The sequence below is a fragment of the Antechinus flavipes genome, chromosome 3, assembly GCF_016432865.1.
Source record: "Antechinus flavipes isolate AdamAnt ecotype Samford, QLD, Australia chromosome 3, AdamAnt_v2, whole genome shotgun sequence".
Lineage (NCBI taxonomy): Eukaryota > Metazoa > Chordata > Mammalia > Dasyuromorphia > Dasyuridae > Antechinus > Antechinus flavipes.
Window position 1 is genome coordinate 551,044,052 of NC_067400.1, and position 23,433 is coordinate 551,067,484.

The 23,433-nt window shown below is 33.6% G+C and overlaps 1 protein-coding gene across 15 annotated transcripts in view; it reads left to right on the forward strand.

The window, feature by feature from the left end:
• The first annotated feature begins 3,147 nt into the window (after positions 1–3,147).
• SUPT20H (SPT20 homolog, SAGA complex component) overlaps positions 3,148–23,433 on the forward strand; it is a 54,894-nt gene continuing 34,608 nt past the window's right edge. For 4 of the 15 annotated variants that reach the window (XR_007952192.1, XR_007952193.1, XR_007952194.1 and 1 more), the window contains exons 1-14: positions 3,149–3,275; positions 5,791–5,888; positions 8,585–8,620; positions 10,309–10,367; positions 10,469–10,535; positions 12,017–12,146; positions 13,692–13,795; positions 14,621–14,737; positions 14,865–14,918; positions 16,043–16,182; positions 17,842–17,998; positions 18,275–18,331; positions 19,468–19,539; positions 20,390–20,547. Coding sequence is in view for 12 of the 15 variants with exons in the window: in XM_051987416.1 (XP_051843376.1) it covers positions 5,886–5,888; positions 8,585–8,620; positions 10,309–10,367; positions 10,469–10,535; positions 12,017–12,146; positions 13,692–13,795; positions 14,621–14,737; positions 14,865–14,918; positions 16,043–16,182; positions 17,842–17,998; positions 18,275–18,331; positions 19,468–19,539; positions 20,390–20,547 (1,154 nt within the window). In the remaining 3 variants the exon portion in view is untranslated. Of the gene's footprint in view, positions 3,276–3,899; positions 3,956–4,146; positions 4,291–5,790; positions 5,889–8,584; positions 8,621–10,308; positions 10,368–10,468; positions 10,536–12,016; positions 12,147–13,691; positions 13,796–14,620; positions 14,738–14,864; positions 14,919–16,042; positions 16,183–17,841; positions 17,999–18,274; positions 18,332–19,467; positions 19,540–20,389; positions 20,548–23,433 lie in introns of those variants that run through there. The other 11 variants (XM_051987411.1, XM_051987415.1, XM_051987417.1 and 8 more) reach the window with 6 other exon arrangements.

The window sequence follows — 23,433 nt, forward strand, 5'->3', positions numbered from 1 at the left end:
TTGGCACATAGTAGGAGCTTAATAAATTAGTGGATTGCCCCTTCAATACCCCCCCACACACACACAGAAAAAAAATTAAAATGAAGTGGAAGAGACCAAGGTGACTGTAACTTCCCTTCTAGCTCAACCAATCTATAACACTTTGTCAGAGTAAATATATCATCTCATAACATATTTTTGCTCACTAACCTTTCAGCTTTCAAAGGTAATAATATTTACAGCAAGGGCCTAAAATTATTGGCTGTGGAGCCCTATTTAACCCCTAAAAAGGGGGTCAACAGTTTTGAGGGTCTTTAAATAAAGAATTGGAGTATTGACTCATCTCATTTATGTGGCTTGATATAAAAGTTAGCCATTTTAGTTTGTTCTGCTGCAGCCAATTAATTCTATCAGCTTCCCGAAAGAAATCTCTTTCCCAGTTGAAATGAAGTACTGGGAGAATTCCCATCATATTCCAACCCTGCTGGAATTAACTCAATTATAAAGAACAGAAGGAACAACCTATTCTCTGCCTAGTTTATTTTGGACCTTCCCCTTAGTTTTCAAAACAATTCAACACATTCATTTAGGTATGTACTTTTGCAAAGCACTGTGCTGATGAGTTGATATATTAAAAATAAAATGTAATACAAAAGAACTAATCCCTTAGGGAGCTCATTTTCTACTGGGAAAAGGATAACATGTAAAAAAAAAAAATAAGTGAATAAAATATAATTTGTGGAAGGTAAGAATACCAGGGATGGGAAGATCAGGATAGCATTTGCCTAAGTGAGCAGAGACTTGAAAAAAGCTATGGATTCTAAGAGGCAGTGATGAAGAGTGTGTTGTTCCAGATTGGTTCATGCAAAGGCATAGTAGAATCTATTAGTAGTAGTAGTAGTACTAGTAGGAATACTGGTATCTACTATAAGTAGAAAGGAGATGGGATGCTAAGCTATTAGAATAGCTAGGACAACTAAGAGTCCATGAAGGCAGAAATATGAAAAACCTTCAAACACCCTAGGCAAGGAGGTTGACATTTTTTCTAGGCAGATATAAGAACAGTACATATAGCAGAATTTTACTTCAGACAGCTGTTCAGTTGAGTTTGATTATTTGTGATTTTCTTGCTAAGATACTAAATTGGATTAGTCTTTTTCTTCTCCAGTTCTTTTGCAGAAGTAAGCTGAGGCAAAGTGGGTTAAGTAATTTGCCTAGCTAGTATCTAAGTATCTGAGGTTGCATTTGAACTCAGAAAGTCTTCTTAATTCAAGCCCAGCACTTTATTCACTGAGCCACTGAGCTGTCCTTGTTCAGTACTGGCTGTGTAATATTGGGTAAATTAATCAACATGTCTGTCTCAGTTCTATATTTGTAAAGGGGGATAATAAAAGCACCTATTACTTAGAGCTGTTGGATCAAATGAAACAAAATTTTATTTGTAAAAAGTTCTTAGCATAGTACTGAAGATAAAATCCTTACCTTATTGCTGTCCCCTAAAACAATCTTCCAAATGTGTTGTCTCCCCACCCTTCAGAGGTGAGTCCCTGGGTTCAGAGACTGTCTTTCTGATTTGTTATTCTCAGAAATTAGCACAATGCTTTCCATATGATTGGCAGCTAATGCTTCTCTCATTCATGTAATTATTGGCAAGACTTAACTGAGGCTGCAAGGTGGTGGGGGTGGATGCAGATGAATTTTCAGCCGGTTAGACCTGAATTTGTGACCAAGGGTGTCCCTTTATCTGTCAGCCTCAGTTTCCTCTTAAAGTCACTCTAGTTTCCGAAGGTTTATCTCAATAAAATGGAGGTAATAGAAGTATCTACCTCACAGGATTATTGTGAGGTTCAAATTAGTTCATTTATGCAAGAACACATTACAAAACCTAAAGTGCTATGTAAATAGCCTCTATTATTTCTTTTTGTAAATAATTTAAATTCTCATCTATTAGAAAGTGAGTTTTTTGAGGTTAGGGTGTGGGGTTCTTTTTCTTTCTAGATTATGATGGTTCTCTGTGAGCAGGTTTCTCCGGGAGGTTTTCTGGAGGTAGCCTTAGTTTCACTTCAAAGTAATAATCACCTCAAATACAGCCAAGGATTAAAATCCAATCTTTTATTGTCTCTTCCAAAATAGCCCAATTAGCTTTCTTTGGTTCTGAGAGCTCTCCTTGCTAGTCTTTTGCCTCTGCTAGCTTCTGTTTCTAGCTCAACTCCAACTCCTGGCAATCTTCCGAACTGTCTCAGCTCCTTTTTTTAATGCTCTTTTAGAGGTATAAACTCAAAGATTGACTCCTCCTCCAAAAGTGGGATTATGGGAGATATGAATCTCATTCTTGTCAATCTCATACTGAATTCTGATTTGTGAATCTCCCAAACTTGTAAACTAACATGTGTGAGCTAATGTGTGAACTCTCAAAGGTACAAACCCAAGCACACGAGCATTGCTTCCATCAATTCCAGCAAGCCAACACCTTGTTCAAGTTCTGGCCCATGACAGAAGGGAATAGGTTTTTGGGTGGTTTTGCCTTTCATATCCCCTGTGATTAGTGTTAGGTAAAGAATGGATGTTTGATAAATGCTTGTTGATTGATTAAGTTAATATAAAGGGGCTTTTGTAAACTTTACTAAGGTTCTGCTGCTTTGATTTGACATACAAGCTCGGAAGTGGGACGCTCGAAGGAAGTCTTTGGACAGTTTAAGAAAACTTGGAATCAGTGGCAAAGTGAGCACAAATCTTTCATTTAATTACTCAGGTGGAGTCAGAAATGGGAACACTAGCCCAGAGCGACCTAGCGAGAGCTGGGTGTGGGCAAAACACCGGGAAGGCACAGGAAAGACCCACAAGCCCCCTGAGGACCTTGGAAGGACAGGAAGAAGTTGGGAAAAGGTGAGGAAGAAGTTGGGAAAAGGTGAGCAAGAACTGAAGCTCACTCACCACTATAGTCCTGACCCTGAGCCAGGAGCTTCCCGCCCTCTCTCGGACCCAGCCCCGCCCTCCCCAGCGGGGGCCCACCCCCAGCTCCTCCCCTTCCGCCGCCGCCGCCACCACCGCCACCGCGGAGAAATCGAGCGGGGCCCGGGCCGAATCGGAAGCGCCAAGACCGGAACAGGCCGCCGGCTAGGCGGGCAGCCGGGAGGGAGGGAGGGAGGGAGCTGAGTGCTTTCGGCGGGGCCGGGCAGGGCTGGATCGGGGGGGAGCCTCCGGTTCACTCGCTGTGGATCGTCCTGCCAAGGCCGGAGCTGGCGGCGCCGTCATGAGGCCAAGCGCCCCAGCCGCCGCCGCTGCCGCTGGGGCAGGTAGGGAGCGGGCGGGCAGGAGTCGGAGGGTGTGGCGGACGGCGGGGCCCCGGCCCGTCCCTACCTCCGCCATCGGCCTGAGCGGGCCCCCTCCGCCCGTACGGCCACTCGTTAGCAATTGGGGCAGTCAGAGTCTTTATTAGGGTCCGAAGTAGCCGAGGGATGTGGATTGGGGAAAGCCGTCTCCACTCCCTGCCCCTGACCCCAGCAATGTCGGGTCGAGGGCGGCTGGGGTCGCCAGGCCCCCCGCCTAGCCTCGGCGTCCCCTGGGAAACATGGATACCCCTGCACCCCACCCCTCTTAGTATTCTGCCCAGGGTCTCGGTTACATATGTTTTTAGAAAATCTGGCAAGGGTTTTGTTCCTGGCCGTGGCCCAGCTCCCTCCACTCTGACGCCATTCGTGATCCGAGGCCCCCAGGGCCTAATAGGAGTGTTTGTTTTTAAAAGATGGTCTTTTGACCTGAACTTGAGTATGGAATAATGTGAACCATCCAGAGGATCCGTCCTCAAGTTTGTAAGAGGGGGAAGGGGACATCCTCCAAATACAATTTAAGATCCAGGATCTAGATTGGGAAGGGACCTCCAAAGCCATCTAGGCCAAATCCTTCCTTTTACACATTAGGTACCTCAGGCCCCCGGAGGTTGTGACTTGTCAGTGAGGACTCCGTTCCCATACTGGTAACCTTTCCTATCTCCTAATGATTCCACCTAGATGCTTACCTTTAAGGGAATTATGTATGCATCTCAGTAAACTGCCCTAGTAGTAGAACTAGAACACAGAGTACATCATAAATGCTAGTTATCAATTCAACCCAGGCACTTGTCCTAAGGGAGTCTTTTCTATTATTCTCATATATGCATCTTACTGAGTCCTTGATAAGAACTCTCTTGCAAGGTTTTCCAGATTAAGATGAGTATAAATACCTTGAGTAAGCGTGAAAAAACGCCAAGTAGGGACTCAGGTGACAGAAGAACATAGAAATCTGGTGAAGTATCATAGAAATAATGGAAGGGTAAATTAATTAAATTTGTTGCTTGACAAAAAAAAAAAAATGTTGACTACATAATTGGTTTGACTTCTGGAGTATTCTGTAGTCTACATAGATAAGAGATGAGGGCTAGGTGCTTTTGATAAATAATAAAGTAATATCAGCCTGCATGGTTATATCACTCAAAGTAATTTTAAGGTTGCTAAAATTCACCCGATGGTAATGGTTTATTTAAGTTGATTTTAAAAGTTACCAATCTTGTCTGTGTTGAAAATAAAATTTAGTCAGCCATATACTTTTGAAATTGTGGTCAGTCTCTCATCCTGCCTGTATTTAAAGTATACATTGGTGAAATCACAGGATTAAAAAATTCGTTTTTCAGGTTTTTCCCAGAAGCATTAATTAGCTATGTGGCAGAAAATTGTAACAAGGTATCAGAAGACTGATATTTAAATCCTGATTATGCTCTTTATTTCCCTTTTTGACAAAGGCAAATCAGAACCTCAGTTTCTTCATCTCTAAAATCAATAGACACAGTTTTATTAAGCACCTACTACTATGTGTTTCTAGCATCTCTCAGGGTGGTGATTGTGAGCATCAAATGAGATTGCCTAAATTGCTTAGTTTTGGATCTGGTATACATGGTAGACATAATAAATGCTTATTCTCCCTACTCCATTATGTGCTATGCTGGCAATACAAAGTTTTAAAAATAATTCTCCTTAAGATGGTGGATAAAAAGGTTTCCTTTAAGGTTCCTTCTAGCTTTAAACCCAGAGCCACAAGTTGTACACTTAGCTTAACAAACTAATTAAATACTGGAACCAAGAAAAAATATTTGTATGGATTAATAACTACATAAAGCTCTTTAAATTTTATTCTTATTTGATGTACATAAGAGCTCTATGATATAGGTGCTATTACTGCCCCTATTTTATAAATGGGAAAATGAGCTAAAGTTAAGTCTTGTAAATTTTTTTAGTCTCACAGCTTGTAAGTAAATTGAATTTGTACTCAGGTCTTCACAGACTCCAGGTCCAAGTTTATCATTCATTATGAAGCCTAGGTGCCAAAAGATAATAGCAAAATACATTTTGCTTCCCTTTTGTGGAAAAAAAGGCTATCCTAAGGGATTAACAAAATTAATAGAATTTTTCATTGTACTGTGCATAATAGGATTTAGTGAACTCTGATGTCTGAGAGGATAACTAGCCCATAAGATCATAAAAGTTTACTTCTTTGAAAGTCTGTTAGTGTTTGATAATCTATTCAGTTATATTCTTCCAGACTATGAAGTGTTGGAAAATATGAGTGTTTGATGACATAATTCACAAACTAAATGTGTTTATCCAGTGTTGTTATACTTTTCAGAAATGATTTAAAGATTTTGTATAGATGTTCTAGAAAGTGTTTTTCTGGCATTTATACAAGATGCTTAAAAATATGATTGTCAGAAGTAATTTGTCAAGTTAACCATCAAGCCTTAGGTTAATAAGTTTTTTGTTTGTTTTTTAATTTCAATAGTACTTGGAAATTGATCTTGGACATGATTGTCATCTGCTTCATCAGCGCACATAAATTATTTTCTTCTCCTTTTGGATAATTTTTTTTATACTACGATGGTAAGTTATATTGAGATAAGGGTCCAGACCTTTGATTTCATTAGATTAGGGATAACTACCCACTTTTTCTCTCTTCCTCCTTCCCCCCCAAGAAATTTCCTCTGCTAGGCAGATCTGCAGCTGCTGATTCCTGTTAAGGAATATCAAAAAGATTGCATGGGGCATCAAGAGATTAAGTGACTTCTCTAGAATTACACAGTCATTTTGTTTCATAGGTGAGCCCAACTGTTCAGGCACAGATCAGATTTCTACATACAACTCAAAGTAAATGTCTCTTAGGGTGAATTTTGAGGCAGCTAGATGACATAAGAATTTGGGCACTAGACCTCGAGCCAGAAAGGCTTGAGTTCAAATCTTGCTTCAAAATATTACCTATGTAATGCTGGGCGAGTCATTTAGTTTATTTGCCTGTAAAATAGAAATATCATTTACCTTGTTGTGAGGATAAAATTAGCCAGTAAACATATATTAAGTGACTTCTTTGTGCCAAACACTGCTAAATTGCTAATACTAGAAAAAGAGTCAAAAGACAAGCATATTATTGCAAAGGTGAAATTGGCAGGCCTTGATAACAGATTGGATATGGTAGGGAGTGGGGAGAGAGATAGAGAGTAAGGAAACCAAGATCACTCTTAGTATGAACTTGAACTAGCAGGATAGTCTTGCCCTGTACACCAGTAGGGAAGCTGGGGAACAGGGGTAGAGTTTAGAAGGAAAAACAATGAGTACTGTTTGGGACATAGTGGACTCAAGATGTCTGGAAGACATTTGGAGTTTGGAGAATGATAAGTAGATTTTTAAATTATTTACATAAAGATGGTAATTAAATCAGTGGGACCTGATGGAATCAGGATCACCAAGTGAAATAGTATGGGGATGGTGAAGAAAGAGAAGGGATCCCATGACAGTCCCTAGAAACTTCACCTATGGCTATACACCATGATATAGAGAAGGATTTAGCAAAGAAGTCAGAAGGAATGGTTAGATAGATAGGACGAGAACCAGGAGAGAGAACTGTCTTGAAAACTTAGAAAATATCAAGAAGATAAGGAGAACGAGGTTTGAGAAAAGACCGATGGAACTTTGACTACTAAGATCACTGGTAACTTTGGAAAGAGCAGTTTTGCTGGAGTGATGAGTTTGGAATTAGGATTGTAAGGCTTGGTCAAGAAATGAATGGGAGAAGAGAAGGTGCAAATATATATTATCAGCAGTCTTCTTCAAGGAGGTTGCCTACAAAGTAGAAGAGATATGGATGGGGGTACAAGCATTAAGGGAGATATTTTTTAATATGTTGGAGATAGAGGCAAGTTTGTAGGCAATAGGGAATGAACCATGAGAAAAAGAGAGAGAGATCAAAGTTATTTAATAAGCATATGGTTGACAGGGTGATATTTTGGAGGAAAAAAGATGGAACGGGATCATTTGTACGGGTGGCAGAGTGGGCAAGACTCCTTCATGTGAGACAAGAATTAAGGAGTAGTTAATGCCAATAGTCATCTCAGTGACAGGAGATGGAAAAGAGGGAGCTCTTGGTGCATGACCTCACTGGGAAAGTGTGAGGCAAGGTTGTCAGCTGAAGGGAAACATTTGAAAGGAGCCCTAAGAAGTTTGAGGAGATATGAAAAGTGAGATAATTATTTTTTTAAAAAAACTTCACAAACCTTAAAGTATTAGATAGAAATGCTAGATATTACTATTTTAAAATAGAAATAACTAGATGCATTGTTCATTGGATAGATGATAAATTTAGACTCAGTAACACCCTCATTCAAATGTGAATTCAGATACTCATTAGTTGTCAGGACCAATGACTCTGGACAAGTCAATTTACCTGTGTATCTTAATCTACTAGAGAAGAAAATAGCATATTAATCTTTAACAAAAAAAAAAAAAAAAAAACCACGGACAATACAGGGTCAATGACCGGACGGTTTTGGAGGAATCTTAGAAATATTGTGATTAAGTATTAAAAATCTTGCATTTCAAACTCATATTGGTTTTCAAAGTATTTGAGATTTATCACAAATAGTTATTTGATAATATTTACTCCTGTGAACATTAAGATTCGGATTTGGCCCAAATTACAATGAAAAAAAAAATATAGAGCATCATTAACATTCAGAATCATTGCACAGATTTCTTTAGAATGCAAGGATTTGATTTTGTTGTAAAGGACAGATAGCAGATAGTTAAGGTTTTTTGTTTGGTTTTTTTTTCCCAGATAACTTTAGAGTATGATTACAGTAACCAATAAAGCTGAAGATTATCTGGCTCAAAAAAATGTTAAATGGAATTAGTACATGTTTTAGTATTTAGAGATGAGATCTGCAAACTTAAATCTGTAATTTGTTCTCTTTTTGGGTGAATTAAAAATTATTCTAGTTGAAAATATTTTGGTGCCATCCATTATTATGGGGTTGGAAAAAGAAGTATTTATGAGACTTTATTGAGCTAGTTGTGAAAACATAGATGTTGGTCTTCCCTCCCACCTTTCTTGTATTCAGATGAAAGGTAACTCCTTAGAAAAAATTTGGAGAAAAGTCATCAATAATAAAATTTTTGAATCACCCCCTTCCCCCCCCCCCAAAAAAAAGATGGAATGTTAGATTAAGCAGTCTTTTCCCCAAATGCATATTACATTGTATATTATTAAAATATATTCACAAGCAAATTTTTTTCCAATCATGTTACAGCAACAGACTTTAGAATTAGCTTTGGATCGTGCAGAGGTAAGAAAGTTATTGAAATTTTGTTGTTTAGATAATTTTGCGTTTCGAGTGAGATAATGCTAGTTAATTTTCCTTTGTTTAAAAAGTTTTTATGGGTGTTTTTTGTTTTTTTACATCACTATAATTTCCTCCAAAATCCTTTTCCTCTTCTTTTTAGAGAGCTATCTCATATAATAAATGAAAATAAATATAACTGACCAAAAAAAGTCTGAAAACATGTAATATACAACCCTTATGGACTTCTTATCTCTCCAAAGAGATGGGATGGGTGATGTCTTCTAATAATTCTTCTTTCAAGTCATCCTTGTTTTTTAATTTTGCAACATTCATTTTTGATTTTTTTAATGATTGTTCTTTCCATTTACAGTGTTGTAGTAATTTTCTTTTAGCTCTGCTTATTTTTGCATCATTTCATGGAGATATTTCTTTGTTTCTGTCTTCATCACATATATAATTTTTTTCTTCTGTCACAGCAATATCCCATATACTACAATTTTTTTAGCCATTTCCCAATCAATGAGCATCTACTTTATTTCCAAATCTTTTCTATCACTAAAAATCACTAAAAAAATATAAAAATATAATTTCTTGAGTCAAAGGACATGGACATTTTAGTCACTTATAGAATTCTAAATTGCTTTCCAATGTAGTTATATTGATAACACCTTCACCAACAATCTTTCCACAACCCCTTTAACAATTATTATTCCTGTCTTAAATCACCTGTCTCAATTTTCTTCTTCTCAAGGGTATGAGTAATACTTTAGAGTTGTTTTATATTTTGTTAGTGTTTTGGGTATTTTTTTCATGTTTCTTAATTGTTTGCAATTCATTTTTTGAGAACCAGTGTTTCAAATGCATTGTCCGCTTTTCTAAGTAATGGATTTTGATATTTTGTGTTTGTAAAACTAAAATATTGATAGATATCTGTTAATTATTTTTATATCTTGGATACCAAACCCTTTTCAGAGAAATTTAATACAATAGATGAATTAATTAGTATTTAGATGAATAGATGTTTTTCATACAGTTGCAACTATTTAACTTTTATAATAGTTACTATCTCTTGTTTGTCCAAGAATGAATTTCTTTCTCTTAATTGAGTGTTTTATGATTGAGCTGTGTTGAACTCATTTTCAAGTAGGTGTGTTTTGGGAGAAAAACTTAGGATATAGTTGGAATCTGGATATGATATAATTAAAAACCCATTGTTTTTGAAGAAACTTTCAAACAATGACATTGAAAGCTTATTAAGATAAATTTTACAATAGTCACAATAATAAGTCCTATCTCTTACTTGGGTTTTGTAATCATGTACCTTTTACGTATTAGAATCCCACTGACTTATTGAATTAAACAATTATGAGGGGCAAATAGTGGAAATTAAGAATGTTAGCAATTTAATTAATTTATAAATTAAATATGCTATTAAAACTCTAAAAAGTTAGACAACTTCCCAGTAATAATATAGACGGTAAGTGCAAGTTCTGGAATCTTGTGTTGCCAATTGGTCTTTAAATGTTATACTGTAACAAATAATTGAATTTTTTGTAAGGCATAATTTAACATACATTGGAAACTTGCACATACTTTTATGGTAAAGTCACTAAAATGCCTTTGTAATCTTAATAATTGTTTAAATCATAAAATAAATCAGTGTTTTCATAGATTTATTTTTTTCCCCCTAGTATGTCATTGAAAGTGCCCGTCAGAGACCTCCTAAACGGAAATATTTATCTAGTGGAAGGTATATACATTTAAAAATTTTAATAGTACATTTTTAACAGGAGGTGTTTTATAAACATTATCATAGTTACATTCATTTTATATATTTTTTTTATTTTTAAGGAAATCTGTATTTCAGAAACTATATGATTTATATATAGAAGAATGTGAGAAAGAGCCTGAGATAAAGGTAAGTAGAATTTTTCTTTATGTGGTATAATACACATTGAAATGCAAGGAAAATAGTTAAATGGAGATATATAAACAATGACTTTTTAATTTTTAATATTAGGAGAATATCTTTGAATTTTTCAAGGTAAATTTCAAGCCAGTTATATAAGCTTTTTTAAAGACCTTACCATTCTTGGCCCTAAGTTGTATTTTTTAGGACTAAAACCACAGGATCAGGATGAGATAAAAGATAATAAACCATTTCCTTAAGTTTTTTTCACTGGAAGTAAGTGATTTCCTAAAGTGATTCTTGTATATTCAGAAAATCATTTGAATCTAAAGGTAAATGAGTAATTTGATCATCTTAAACATAAACACAGAAAAATTAGCTTTAAAGTATTAAAAAGATAAAATTAATTCAGATATAGGCACTTGAAACAGTTAATTCAACTAGTAGGTAATTTAGCTAGATCTGTTTGGGGCCAGATTCCTTAGGCCTGTGCTTTTCTAAAATTATATCTAGAAACTATACACAGGAATCAACTTGCCTTCGGAAGAAGTTATTTGAATTTTTCTAGGTTACTCTTAGACTACTTAAGAATTCCCTCGTATGTTCCATGGTGTTTTGTTTTTTTGTTTTTTAATCAAAAACAATAATGGTGTGATTTTCTTTCCCAGAAGGTCTACTTGAAACTTTAGATAATTAAAACTAAGAATAATTTGTTCTTTAATATTTTTAATGGGGTTTTTCATTTTGTTGTTGTTGTTGTTGTTGTTGTTTTAATTTTCAAGATGTTTTCAAGAATGGTAAATCTCCATTGTATTAGCTAAAATTCTTACAGAAATTTGATAGTTCCTCTTTTGCTGTTGAAAATAGTATTTCTGATCATCTCAAACAAATTTTGATTTAGATTAATATCTGTCTCAGCATAAAAATCTAATAAAAATCATCATGTTTGAATGTGTTTATTGATAAAATACTGATAATAATTTAAAATAATCTCTTGCAACAATTTTTTTAAATGGAGATGAAGAGTAATTTGATTCTAATTTTCTCTGAAGGCCAAGAAAATAATAAAAGGTGTATAGAAAATTCTCAGAGCTAGTTACTTCTAAGTAACTCAAAGAAAATATTTTACATTTTCTTTTGCAATTTGGGGAAAGAAAAAAATAACATGGACCAAAATGCCATCATATTTTTCATGTAATGAATTTCAGTTGAAAATAAATGCCTTCATAATGCTGATTGCCATTTTAAAAAAATCTTTAGATTAATACTGATCCAAGTTCTCTTTGAAGCACATGTTGATTTATTGACATGGAAGGAGTCTCAGAATGCCTCTTTGCTTATATTGTACCCTATAGAGTTAGTTACCTTAGGAATTAAATTTAACCGTTGAATGTAACAGTAAGTAATCTTGAATTCATTTTTCTAAAAGAATCATTCATACATCAAATTGTTTTAATGATTATTTTCATGAGTTCTGTTTCCTTTTAAAGCAGAAGCTGAGACGAAATGTGAACTTGTTAGAGAAACTTGTTATGCAGGAAACGCTCTCCTGTCTGGTAGTCAATCTATACCCAGGAAATGAGGGCTATTCTCTGATGCTCAGGGGAAAGAATGGTTCAGGTAAATATTATATGCGTACATCACTTGGCTTTTAACTTTTGTCCCTTGATCCATATTCTGGCGTCTTTTAGTTAAGTATGACCTGTTAGAATTTATGTTCAACTGGTAGAGCTTTTGAAAACTAAGATTCACCTCCACATCTCTTAAGTCTAGTAAAGGAATTTACTTTTTTTTAATGTAAGTCATAGATTACATAATAAATTTTAGTGTGGTGAATATTATGGTTTGAGTTATTTTTAAAACATATATAGGCATCCTGCCAAAAAGTTTTCATTTTGTATTGGTTTCAATTTCCTTTTGCAATTGTGCTATCAAGAGAATTCTGTAATGATGACTATTTTGTAGATGAAATATTTAAGTATCAAAATAATTTGTTATGATGAAATACAAGAAATTGTCACCTCCTTTGTATGACTAGAATTTTCTTGTGTTTAATTCAATAAATGCTGATTTTTCTTATGTAAGATAGAAACCAGTCCCACTGAATGTAAAAACCATTGAGATTATTGACTTCTTTTTAACCACTAGGCAGTTGCCTAGAATTTATATGTATTGGGTTTTGTATTAATAGTTTTCTTGAACTGGTACTGATTGTGACAGAATTGGTTTCATATCTATTGGTCAAATATTTCCTAAGATTTTTTGTCTTATCTTTTTTTTTTCTTACCTCATACTTTTGTGTAGTTTATCATTCATCCCTTGTTCTTTATTCACATTGCCACCATCCTAATGGAGGAATTATTTATATTTTATACTATCTTAACCCATCCCTTTATTCCCCAATCTCCTCTAATTCATCTATTATGTTAATTTAATTTTTCTTATGTTTATATCAGATTGCGCCATTTCTCTTCAGAAATATTCAGTAATTCCATGTCTGGCTAAGTAAATTCTTCCAGGCATTTAAGACTCTCTGCAGTCTGTTGCCACTCTGCTTTTTAAGAGTTCTGCTGATTTTTTTTCCCAATATTCATGATACTCTTCAGAAACTTGTTTTCTAATATTCTCATTCCACCCCCTCATTCCTATTACTAGCACCCCCAAAAAAGCCACCACTAACAACATGTTTCCATGGCTCTCTTTATATGATTTTATGTGCCCTTATTTGCCCTTTTCTCTTGTTCGGTTGAGTTTCTTCCCATTTGAGCATAGCCATATGCTACTTGCTCTGCAAGCACAGCAGTTGTTAAGTCTTCCATTTTCAATGGCACTTTGTCTTGCAATTTTCCAATAGATCTATGGTGTAATACATTGTATTTTGTCATTATTTATTTGTATTTTATCCTCTTATTACACTTTAAGCTCTGAGAGAGCAGAGAAAACATCTCATCTAAACATCTTGTCCCCATAACCTAGTTTAGTGTTGACTCTGTGGAGTGATTTTGATAATTCATGTAATTTAAGTGAAAAGGAGCTTTAGAATCCTTTTAAATGAATAGCTTTATCTTCATTGATCTTTTATGTGTCTGTTGTGTTTCCTGTAGAGAAAGAGGATTTAAATTCTGAAAATGTACTTTCATTTTTCATTTATCATTTTAAATTTAGATTCTGAAACCATTCGCTTGCCTTATGAAGAAGGAGAATTGCTTGAATATTTGGATGCTGAAGAATTACCACCTATTTTGGTTGATCTCCTTGAAAAATCTCAGGTAAAAAATATTTCCTCTTTAAATTGCCTTTTTATTGGTTGCATGTTTCTTTTGGTGAGAGATTACATTTAATGTGTAACTGTCTTTTTAGAAAGTAGAAGGAGTTACAAAACTTTACCAGGGGAAAGTTGATTTATTGTATGTTCTAGAATGTTTTTAGTTTCAGGTATAAAAGCTGAATACTCTTGACAATAGATTGCTCTGTGCTGAATCTAACATAAATAGGCTGAGTTATTTGCTTCCTACTGTTATACTTACTTCACCAGTTATCAGTTACCAAAAAAAATTACAAATGTTCCTAGAATGAGAATGACTTAATGTTTATGGACGTGCATTTGCATAAGCTTACATGTTCTTGCTGCAGGCAAAGTTTTTGGTATTTGTTAAGACTAATCTCTTACCTTTGATATCTATTTAACTCTTAAAATAATCAGTTTTCCTTTTATTAAACTCTGAATTTTCATTTCTTTTATCCAGACTTCTTAAATCAGGGTTTTAATTTTTTTTCTTAAAATGAGGCAAAAAATAGCAGCTTAGTTTAAATGTTTTATGCTAAAAAAATCATTTTAACACAGCTTCAGAATATTGATTCAGTCTTTAAGAAAGTAGTATTTAGGAGCAGCTAGGTGACGCAGTGGTTAGAGTATCAGCCCTGAAGTCAGGAGGACCTGAGTTCAAATCTGGCCTCACACTTAACACTTCTTATCTGTGTAATCCTGGGCAAATCACTTAACCCCGGTTGCCTCAGTTAAAAAAAAAAAAAAAAAGAAAAGAAACAAAGTAGTATTTACCTCCCTTCCTCAAAAAAATTGTCTTCTTATACAGGTTAATATTTTTCATTGTGGGTGTGTCATAGCAGAAATACGTGACTACAGGCAATCTGGGAATATGAAATCGCCAGGTTACCAAAGTAGACATATTCTCTTACGTCCAACAATGCAGGTGAGAGTATTTTTAAATTAAATTCTTAAGTTGTAGCTTCTTGTTTTAATTGATGATTAATTTTTAATTGCATAATTTATTCCTGTGCTCATTCTTATTATATAGATATGTATTTACTTTTTTCCAGACTTTAATCTGTGATGTTCATTCTATAACAAGTGATAACCATAAATGGACACAAGTAAGTTCAGAATTATTTTTTCCATTAAAGATCATAGGTATAAAGTAAAAAAAAAATTATCAGAAAAAGCATGAATTTACATATATATTCATATTTGAAGTTTATAAAACAAAATTCCTTTCCACATTTCAAGTGCCTTAAACATTCCAAGACTCTTTGGGGTTTGAATTAGTCTGGACAGATTAGACTTATCTTCTCCCTCCTGAATAATTTCTAAATTAGAGATTTAATAATGGAATCTAAAATTATCTAGCAATGTTAATCTTCTAATATGATAATACTAGTCTTAAAGTATTTTGAGTAGAATCCCTGTCATCACTTCTCAAATTTTAATTAGTTCATTTCCTTCTTTCACCCCATCCTCTGTTCAATTTAAGAAATCCCTCAGTAATCCAGCCCCCTATAAAGAGAATTAACAACTCAGTCTAGTAATTTAAATTATTATTTCTATAGGATGTGATTATAAGAGAATCATTAATCATTACATTAATAAATATTTGGACATTTCTCTCCTTGGGAGGGAAAAAAACATAACAACTATTTATTTCAGTTTAACAAAATGATAACTGTATAAACTATGCTTTTTCTTTTGTAAAAGTTCTTATTTAGCCATAATATTGATTTGTCAATTCTAGATTTAAAATTTTTGAATCATGGTGCTATTTTAAAATGCAGAATTCAGTGCAAATAAAAGATTCAGTAAAATAGTTTCTTTAGTGTCAGTGAAAGCATATGTACATATTTATATACTTATTTTTAAAGCGAAATTGAGTGTTTTCGGTTTAAATAAGCAAGTATAGTTGGCTTTGTTCTATTAGTTACTGGCCAATCTGTGCAAATTACATTCTAAAGCAATTCTTTTTTCTGACCCTGTCTCAGCTATAAAGAAAACAGTGATCTAATCAATAAACACTTTTAATATGACTGTAGAAATTATTGTATAATCAGTAGAAGTTTTTTTATCCTACCAAGTCCTTGAAGTCTTATGTTGAAATTCTAAAATGAAGTATTTCATTTCATTCACAATATGTTTGTAGGTACAAGAAATATTTAAAAGTCTAAATATATAATTTTGAAGTATTAAAATGTCTCAAATGTGCTAATAATATTTGTTTATATTTCAGGAAGACAAACTACTTCTTGAGAGCCAGCTTATCTTAGCCACAGCAGAACCATTGTGTCTTGATCCTTCTATAGCTGTGACCTGTACTGCAAACAGATTGCTCTATAATAAACAGAAGATGAATACTAGACCAATGAAGCGGTAATTATCTTTGCCCTCCAATTGTACATCTGCTTAAGTAGGTTCTACTGTAACTAGCAATCCTAACTTTTGCCAGAATTCTTGCTGTATCAATAATTTTTTCCCTTACGTGGCCTATAGAGCTTGTGTGCTTTGGTTTTGATCTCATTGCAGTCCCAATGTTTAATTAAAATTTTTTCTGAGACTCTTAGAACAAGTTTCCAGAATTCCAGTAGTTTGAAAACCCACTAGAGAAAAACTTAAAGATAAAATAGATAAGAAGAGGCTACATATGAATCAGGATGTTAGTTTTTTTACTTCTTGAATAAACTAGTATCCAGTTTAGATTGGTCACTGCTTTAAAAATGGTATTTTATAAACTTAGGTTTTTGTCAGGAAGTGTAGAAAACATAGTCTCAATTACAGTATCTGGTTAATGTTTTAACTATATATTCTATACATGCTATATAAGTGGTAGTGTTATTTACTATGAATAATTCAATGAAAATCACTGTGAGAATAATTTTCTCACACTGAAATAGTTCTTTGTTGGCCCCTTTACCACTGATTCAGATAGGATATGGCTTGAAAAATTTGATGTATTCTGCTCTTACATGGGAATAATATTTTTCTTGTAATAAATTTGTATCTGAAGTTTTACATTCTAATTTATAATACTTAACTATGCAAGTTCAAATAAGACTTAAGACAATGTAATTATTAATGAAGACAATTGGAAATAACCAGTAATTAAATAGAAAATTTTCTTTTCTATTGGAGTTTATGAATTCATGAATTGTTTTTTTCTTTTGTTTCTTTAATTTAAATCAACATTTAAAATGGTTGATTATTTAGCATATTGCCTTTCATTCTTAAGATTCTTGCTTCTAGTATTTTAAAATGCATGGAATGAACCACCTTTCTGTCTGCCTCAAGTCCTTAAAGAATGAGTAGATGCTTCATTTTGTATATGGGCTGCCTTAGCAAGATGAAGAATCTCTTAGCAGACTATGATAATGAGGCCTAGAAACCTCAATGAGTCTCAAAAGTAGAAAGCCAAAACTTCTTATTAAGTCTTATGTTACTATCCACAACCTGGTATGATCTTTTTTTTTTTTTGGCCAGTCTTGTTGAGATTAACATCTGTCTTGTGATCTAGTAGAAGTAGTTTACAAGTGCCAGCATTGATATTTACTAGTCTTGTGTTCTTGAACAAATCATTTCATCTTATCTGTAAGTCTGGCTGTACCACAGCCAGGGTGGTGGGGATCAAAGGAGATAGAAAATGCTTTGGAAAACCTTAAAGTTCAATGTAAATATTATTGCTGACATTGTCAGATTTTAGGCCAAAGCCCGTGGGTGTCAGTATTAATTTGCTTAGCTTAAATATGTTCATTGTTCTTTTTGAATACCATTTGAGACTTTTTTAAAACATTAAATATATGCTAATGTTGGAGAGAATGAAAAACTATTATTGAATATCATTTTTTTTTTTTACACAAGAGGCATTAAATTTTGACTGAATAAAAAAGCATATATATGAATATTTCCAGGAAAGGTGCTTTATATATTACCAATTAAAAATAACCACCATAAATTAATGCCTCCTATGTGTCGCATTATGTTCTTTAAGGCTTTCTTTCAATGTTGTTTTTAATTTTGAATATTACAATCTTACAGATGTTTCAAGAGGTACTCCAGATCTTCCCTGAATCGGCAGCAGGACATATCCCACTCTACAGCTCCTCCACAGCTAAGATTGCTCGATTACTTGCAAAAAAGAAAAGAGAGAAAAACAGCCCAGCAGTATGACCTCAAAATTTCTAAAGCTGGAAATGTAAGCACATTTTCTTTCTTTCTTTTTCTTTTTCTTTTTTTTTTTAGCGAGGCAACTGGAAGTAAGTGACTTGCCCAGAGTCACACAGCTAGGAAATAGTAAGTGTCTGAGACCTGATTTGAACTCATATTCTCCTGGCTCTAGGTCAGGTGCTCTGTGCCCTGAGTCATCTAGCTGCCCTCACATTGTCTTTTAAAAATTGATATTTATTGATAAAATAAAACTTTACTTTATTATAGTTTTTCAATATACTTAATACTGTTATTTAATTTTTAGTGTGTGGATATGTGGAAACAGAATCCCTGTTATTTGACTACACCTTCAGAAGTGGATGTAAGTTAATTAGCTTATTTCTACAAAAGGTAACTAAGTTTAGCCAATGCTGATTTAAATTTTGAAGGAACTTTCTACATATATGGTAATAGTTTTTAAAAAGGAATTAATTCATTTAAAATGCTATTTTTTTTTTTTTTTTACTGTATTCTGTGTTAGAATGTTGTGAATGAAATAGCTTAAGATATTAAAAGACTAAACTCTTTTTATAGGGCAAGATTAATCAAATTCTCTCCCAAAGTAGGCTGAATACAAAATGGAGCTCTGTAGCTGATTTAGTTTTTCACAATCATAATGTGTTAATGTCCTTTTTCTCTCAAGTTAATTATATTCTAAATTGAAAGTTTTAGGATGATCAGTTAAAAGCTTTGTTATCTATGAATCATAAGTGAATGGAAGATTACCTTAATAAAATAACACTATTTTATCTTCCTACTACTATTCATGTATGTCTTTCTCTTCTAAAATGAATAGGATTTAGAGTGAGAAGGAACTAACCTGCTCATCTTACAGATGAAACTGAAACAGTCATATCTATAGTAAGAAACAAGACCCAAGACTTCAAATCCAATGTTCTTTCCATTATGCTATCTGGTCTCTTTTTCTAATATATTCATTTATAAAACTATTATAAGAAATAGATTGAAGATAGTAGTAGAGTGAATTTTTTATTTCAGTAGTTTGTGTTTCTCTGGAAACTAATTCTGCAGAAATATGTTTTTGGTACAAATACTGGGGACACAATCTTAAAAGTTACTTAGATCTCAGACAAAAATTATATAATTAAGGAGTTTTGAATTTAATATTATGCATATTTTAAGTCTTCATCAGATAAATACAGTTTCAATTATGGAAACTATTCAGCGGTAAGAAATCTGGTTAGGAATTATTTTAAAGACAAATCACTTTTCCAGAACATAGAGAGAGAAGTTCTAAACACTGTTAAACTATGTTTATATAAGTGAATGGTATTTCATTCATCTTAAATAGCTTCTTGAATTGATGTCCTTATTTTTTAAAAAGTTCTGTAGAATTGTAACCAAAGGGATTATTGAACTTCTTAAGTTCTTTTCCTTCTTTCAAACTTTTTTATTCATTGCTCTACAATCTAGTGTTTTGTTGGTTTGACTTTTTAGGTGGAAAAGTATGCTAAAGTGGAAAAGTCTATCAAATCTGATGACTCACAGCCAACTGTCTGGCCAGCACATGTGAGTAATTGAAACTTCTGCCAATCTCTGTTTCTAATGTTTAGCGAAGATGTTCTGGAACAAAATTTATGAAATATTAAGAGTTATCTTTTTTAAAATAATTAAAGACATCTGGCTTCATAAGGTGTCATGAACTGGGGAGTGGGGAATATGTTCTTTATATGAATGTTATATTCATATAAATAATTTTATTAGAAGCCAACTTTAAATGTTTTTTTTTTTTTTAATTCTCTCTACAACTATAGGTTACTACCATTTACTTTTTATTCTAAATTTGTGGTGTATGTGTCTTCTAGAATTGGATCTTGAAGAAAAAAGTCACGATTAGTGTTATTCTTTGAAGATGGCAACTACTAGATCTTTTTAGTGGGAAGATTTCAAATTAATTAGATTATCCCCAAAATTGAAGTAATAGAGAATTCTTTCTTTGTGGTAGAGAAAAAGTTATAAATAATAAAAATTAGGATTTTTTATTAGGATATATCCTTCTAATATTTAGTATTTTCATTTTCTGTGTCCTTTATTTGTATCTATTTTATTTCTGTCAAGCTGGGTTCATGGAATTAAAAGTGCCATTGTATTTTCGTGAGAAATAATATAAAAAATACTTCTAAGTTAGGTGCCATATCAGTCATTTTCCCATTTGCCTACCAGATTGGGGCAAGGTGAAGGGAAGTGAGGGGATAGTGGAATGAAGTTGGGACATCAGTTGGGGCCTATGGATTGTCAGAATTTGTTACAGCAGGCTCTCATGTACAGATGCTCAATTATCTTTTCCCCTGTTTTACTATTTGGATTTCTGCCTTGCTTTGGAAGAACATTGTTTGTGATATTTTATATCTTTTTTTAGGAGATAAAAGAAGATTATGTGTTTGAATGTGAAGTTGGTAATCAGTTTCAGAAAACAAAGCTAACCATTTTTCAGTCACTTGGTAATCCACTTTACTATGGTAAAATACAGACTTATAGAAGTGACGAAGAAACTGAGAGCCCAATGACACCAACTCAGTAAGTTGTGTTTAAATACACATGTATTTAGATCAGCTGATTATACATGAACATTTCTTGAGCTTTTATTATCTGCAAAATTTTCTGATAGACTTTTGACAAATAAAAATCATTTAATTTTTGATTAGAAATAAGGTGAAAATTTTAGTTTGTTTAGTTAGCTACTTTATTTAAAGAGTTGCTTAAAAACTCAAAGAGGTAAATTTATTTTCTATGCTTGTGTTTAAATTTAAGAAACATTTATTAAAGTATCTATTGTATACAGAGTTTACTTGTAAAAACTGAGGAAGATAAAATTATAGTTTACATTTAGGTAAAGAGGTAAACATGTGAATAATGAATAATGAAATATGACAGTTTAAAGAAATGCTAAACCAGGTGCTATTGCTTTGGATTTAAGGGTAAAGGTTGTCATCTAAAGTTAGAATTGTGAAAGATGGAAAGACTTCCCATAGGATTTGGCATTTGAATTGATTATTAAAGGATGAGGGGGAATTCAAAAGAGGGAGAAAGAAAGGGGTATGTGTATGAAGAGAATAGTATTCCAGATATAAAGAACAGTGTGAGTGTAGAAGATTGCAAGACATATTTGGAGACAGAATAATCTAGTTTAAGTATAGTATAGAAAAGCATAGAAGAATAATTTTGGTCAATAGCTGAAAAGCGAGAGTAAAGCCAAATTGTAAACACTTTGAATACCATTCAGCAAAGTTTGAGCATTACTCAGTAGAGCAAAGGAGCAACTTCCATAAAGAAGATTATTAGACAATGAAGAATCTTTCATACTGTGAAGGATGGAATTGGAAAAAATCTTCAAGGAAGTTAGGGCACTTCTTCAAAAAAGTGTCGGTAACGATCTAGACTAAAGTGGCAGTGGGAATAAAAAAGGAACAAATGTTGGAGATGTTACAGAGTAAAATGGAGAATTGGATGTTTGAGAGTTGAGGGATAAGAAGCAGAGATAATGTCAAGATTTTGAAAATAGAAGCCAAATGAATAATAGTGGCAATAATAGAACTAGTAAAAGGAAGTTTAAGGGAGATGAAATAAGCCTCATTTTAGGCATTTCTCCCCCAGAAGAGCCAATAGGACATCCAAGTAGAGATGAAAGTCTGGAGTTCAGAAGTAAAGTAAGGCTTACAGTTTCAATGATCTTGTGATGAAGAGAGCCATCTACACCCAGAGAGAAGCCTGTGGGAACTGGGTGTGAAGCACAACAGAGCATTTTCACGCTTTTTGTCGTTCACTTGTGTTTTCTTTCTCACTTTTTTCCTTTTGATCTGATTTTTTTTTTGTGCAGCAAGATAATTGTATACTATGTATGCATATATTGGATTTAACATGGTTAATATATATTGCATTATTTGCCATGTAAGGGAGGAAGGAGGGAAAAATTTGAAACACATGGTTCTGCAAGGGTCGATGTTGAAAAATTATCCATGCATATGTTTTGAAAATAAAAAAATTTTAATTAAAAAAAAAAAAAGAAAGAAAAGTAAGGCTTAATAATAGAAACTTGGGAGTTATCTGTATAGAGGTGGTAATAGGAGCCATGTAATTAAATAAGTTTGCAAAAAAGAAGAGTATAGAGCAAAAACCAAAAAGGTCCAAGAATCAGAACCTTGGGGTAGTATCCACTATGATGAGCGGGAGGAAGAAAAGAATTCTGAGAATTACCAGTAGACAGAGAATAAGGTGTGTCTAATATCTCAGAATCCAGCAGTAGAAAAGAACAGTTGTTTCAAATGATGCGGAGAATTCCAAGAGGATTCAGAAAAAGATATAAGAATTGGCAATATAAGAAACAATCTTTGAAAAATCAGGTTCAGTAGCATTGACTTTTCTTGGAGAGACTTTTGTATTTCAGAGGCTTGAGGAGAGCAAGTAGGTGGTCAGAAAAGAATTAGTGTAGGAAACTTTAATAGATATTTAGCAGTTCACTATTGTTCATTGTCTTTGTCCTTTGTACTCAAAGAAGACCAAGATGGCAATCAATCTGGCAGAATTAGGAAATTGCAGCATATTTTTAGGCAGGTAGGAAGGAAAAATGGAGAGGAAAGGGAGGGAAAGGGGATAATTACCAATGCAGGATCTGAAAGCTGTCAGGAAAAAAGCCCATTTCTAAAGACTTCCTTCTTCTGATAGGTGCAGAAATCATTTAATAAAAAAAGGTTGGATTTTGGGTTGCATTTGAGAACCATAGAAAATGGGATATGAATGAGGAAACTTTGAAACTGTCACCATAGGTAAAATTATAATGATATTTATAAAAAAAACTTTGTAAGTTATACAAAATTCTTTTCTATACATTATCTCATTTGATCCTTAGAGCAGGCTTTTGAAGTAGTTACTAAAAGCAGAGAAATAAGATAAGATTTTTATAAGAATAGAGATCTTAGAACTAGAAGGGATTCCAGAAGAACTCAACACTATACCTGAAGCACTAATACATTCTCTCTACAATTCTACAACTCTAAACTCCTCATCTCTTTAAGTAGAATATTCTTATTTATTGCTTGCTCAGGTATAAGGAAGTTTCCACCTCTCCAACTATTACCCATTGTTTCTAGTTCTGTCTTATGGAACCAAACAAAATAAAGCCTATTATTTCTTCCACATAACAACCCTTCAGGTATTTAACTATAGCTATTATGTCTCTTCTAAATCTTCTCTACAGGCTCACCATCCCTAGTTCTTTCAACTGATTCTTTGGTAGCAAACATTTGAATCACTTCACCCTCCTACTTGCCTCCTTCAGGATGTGCTCCAGCTTGTTATTGTTCTTCATAAACCAAAATTTTTCTCCAAATCCTCAGTTTCTCAGTACCAAGAGAAAGCCATAGACAAAGTTTTGTGAATGTTGGGTTAAATATCAAGTTGGGGTTA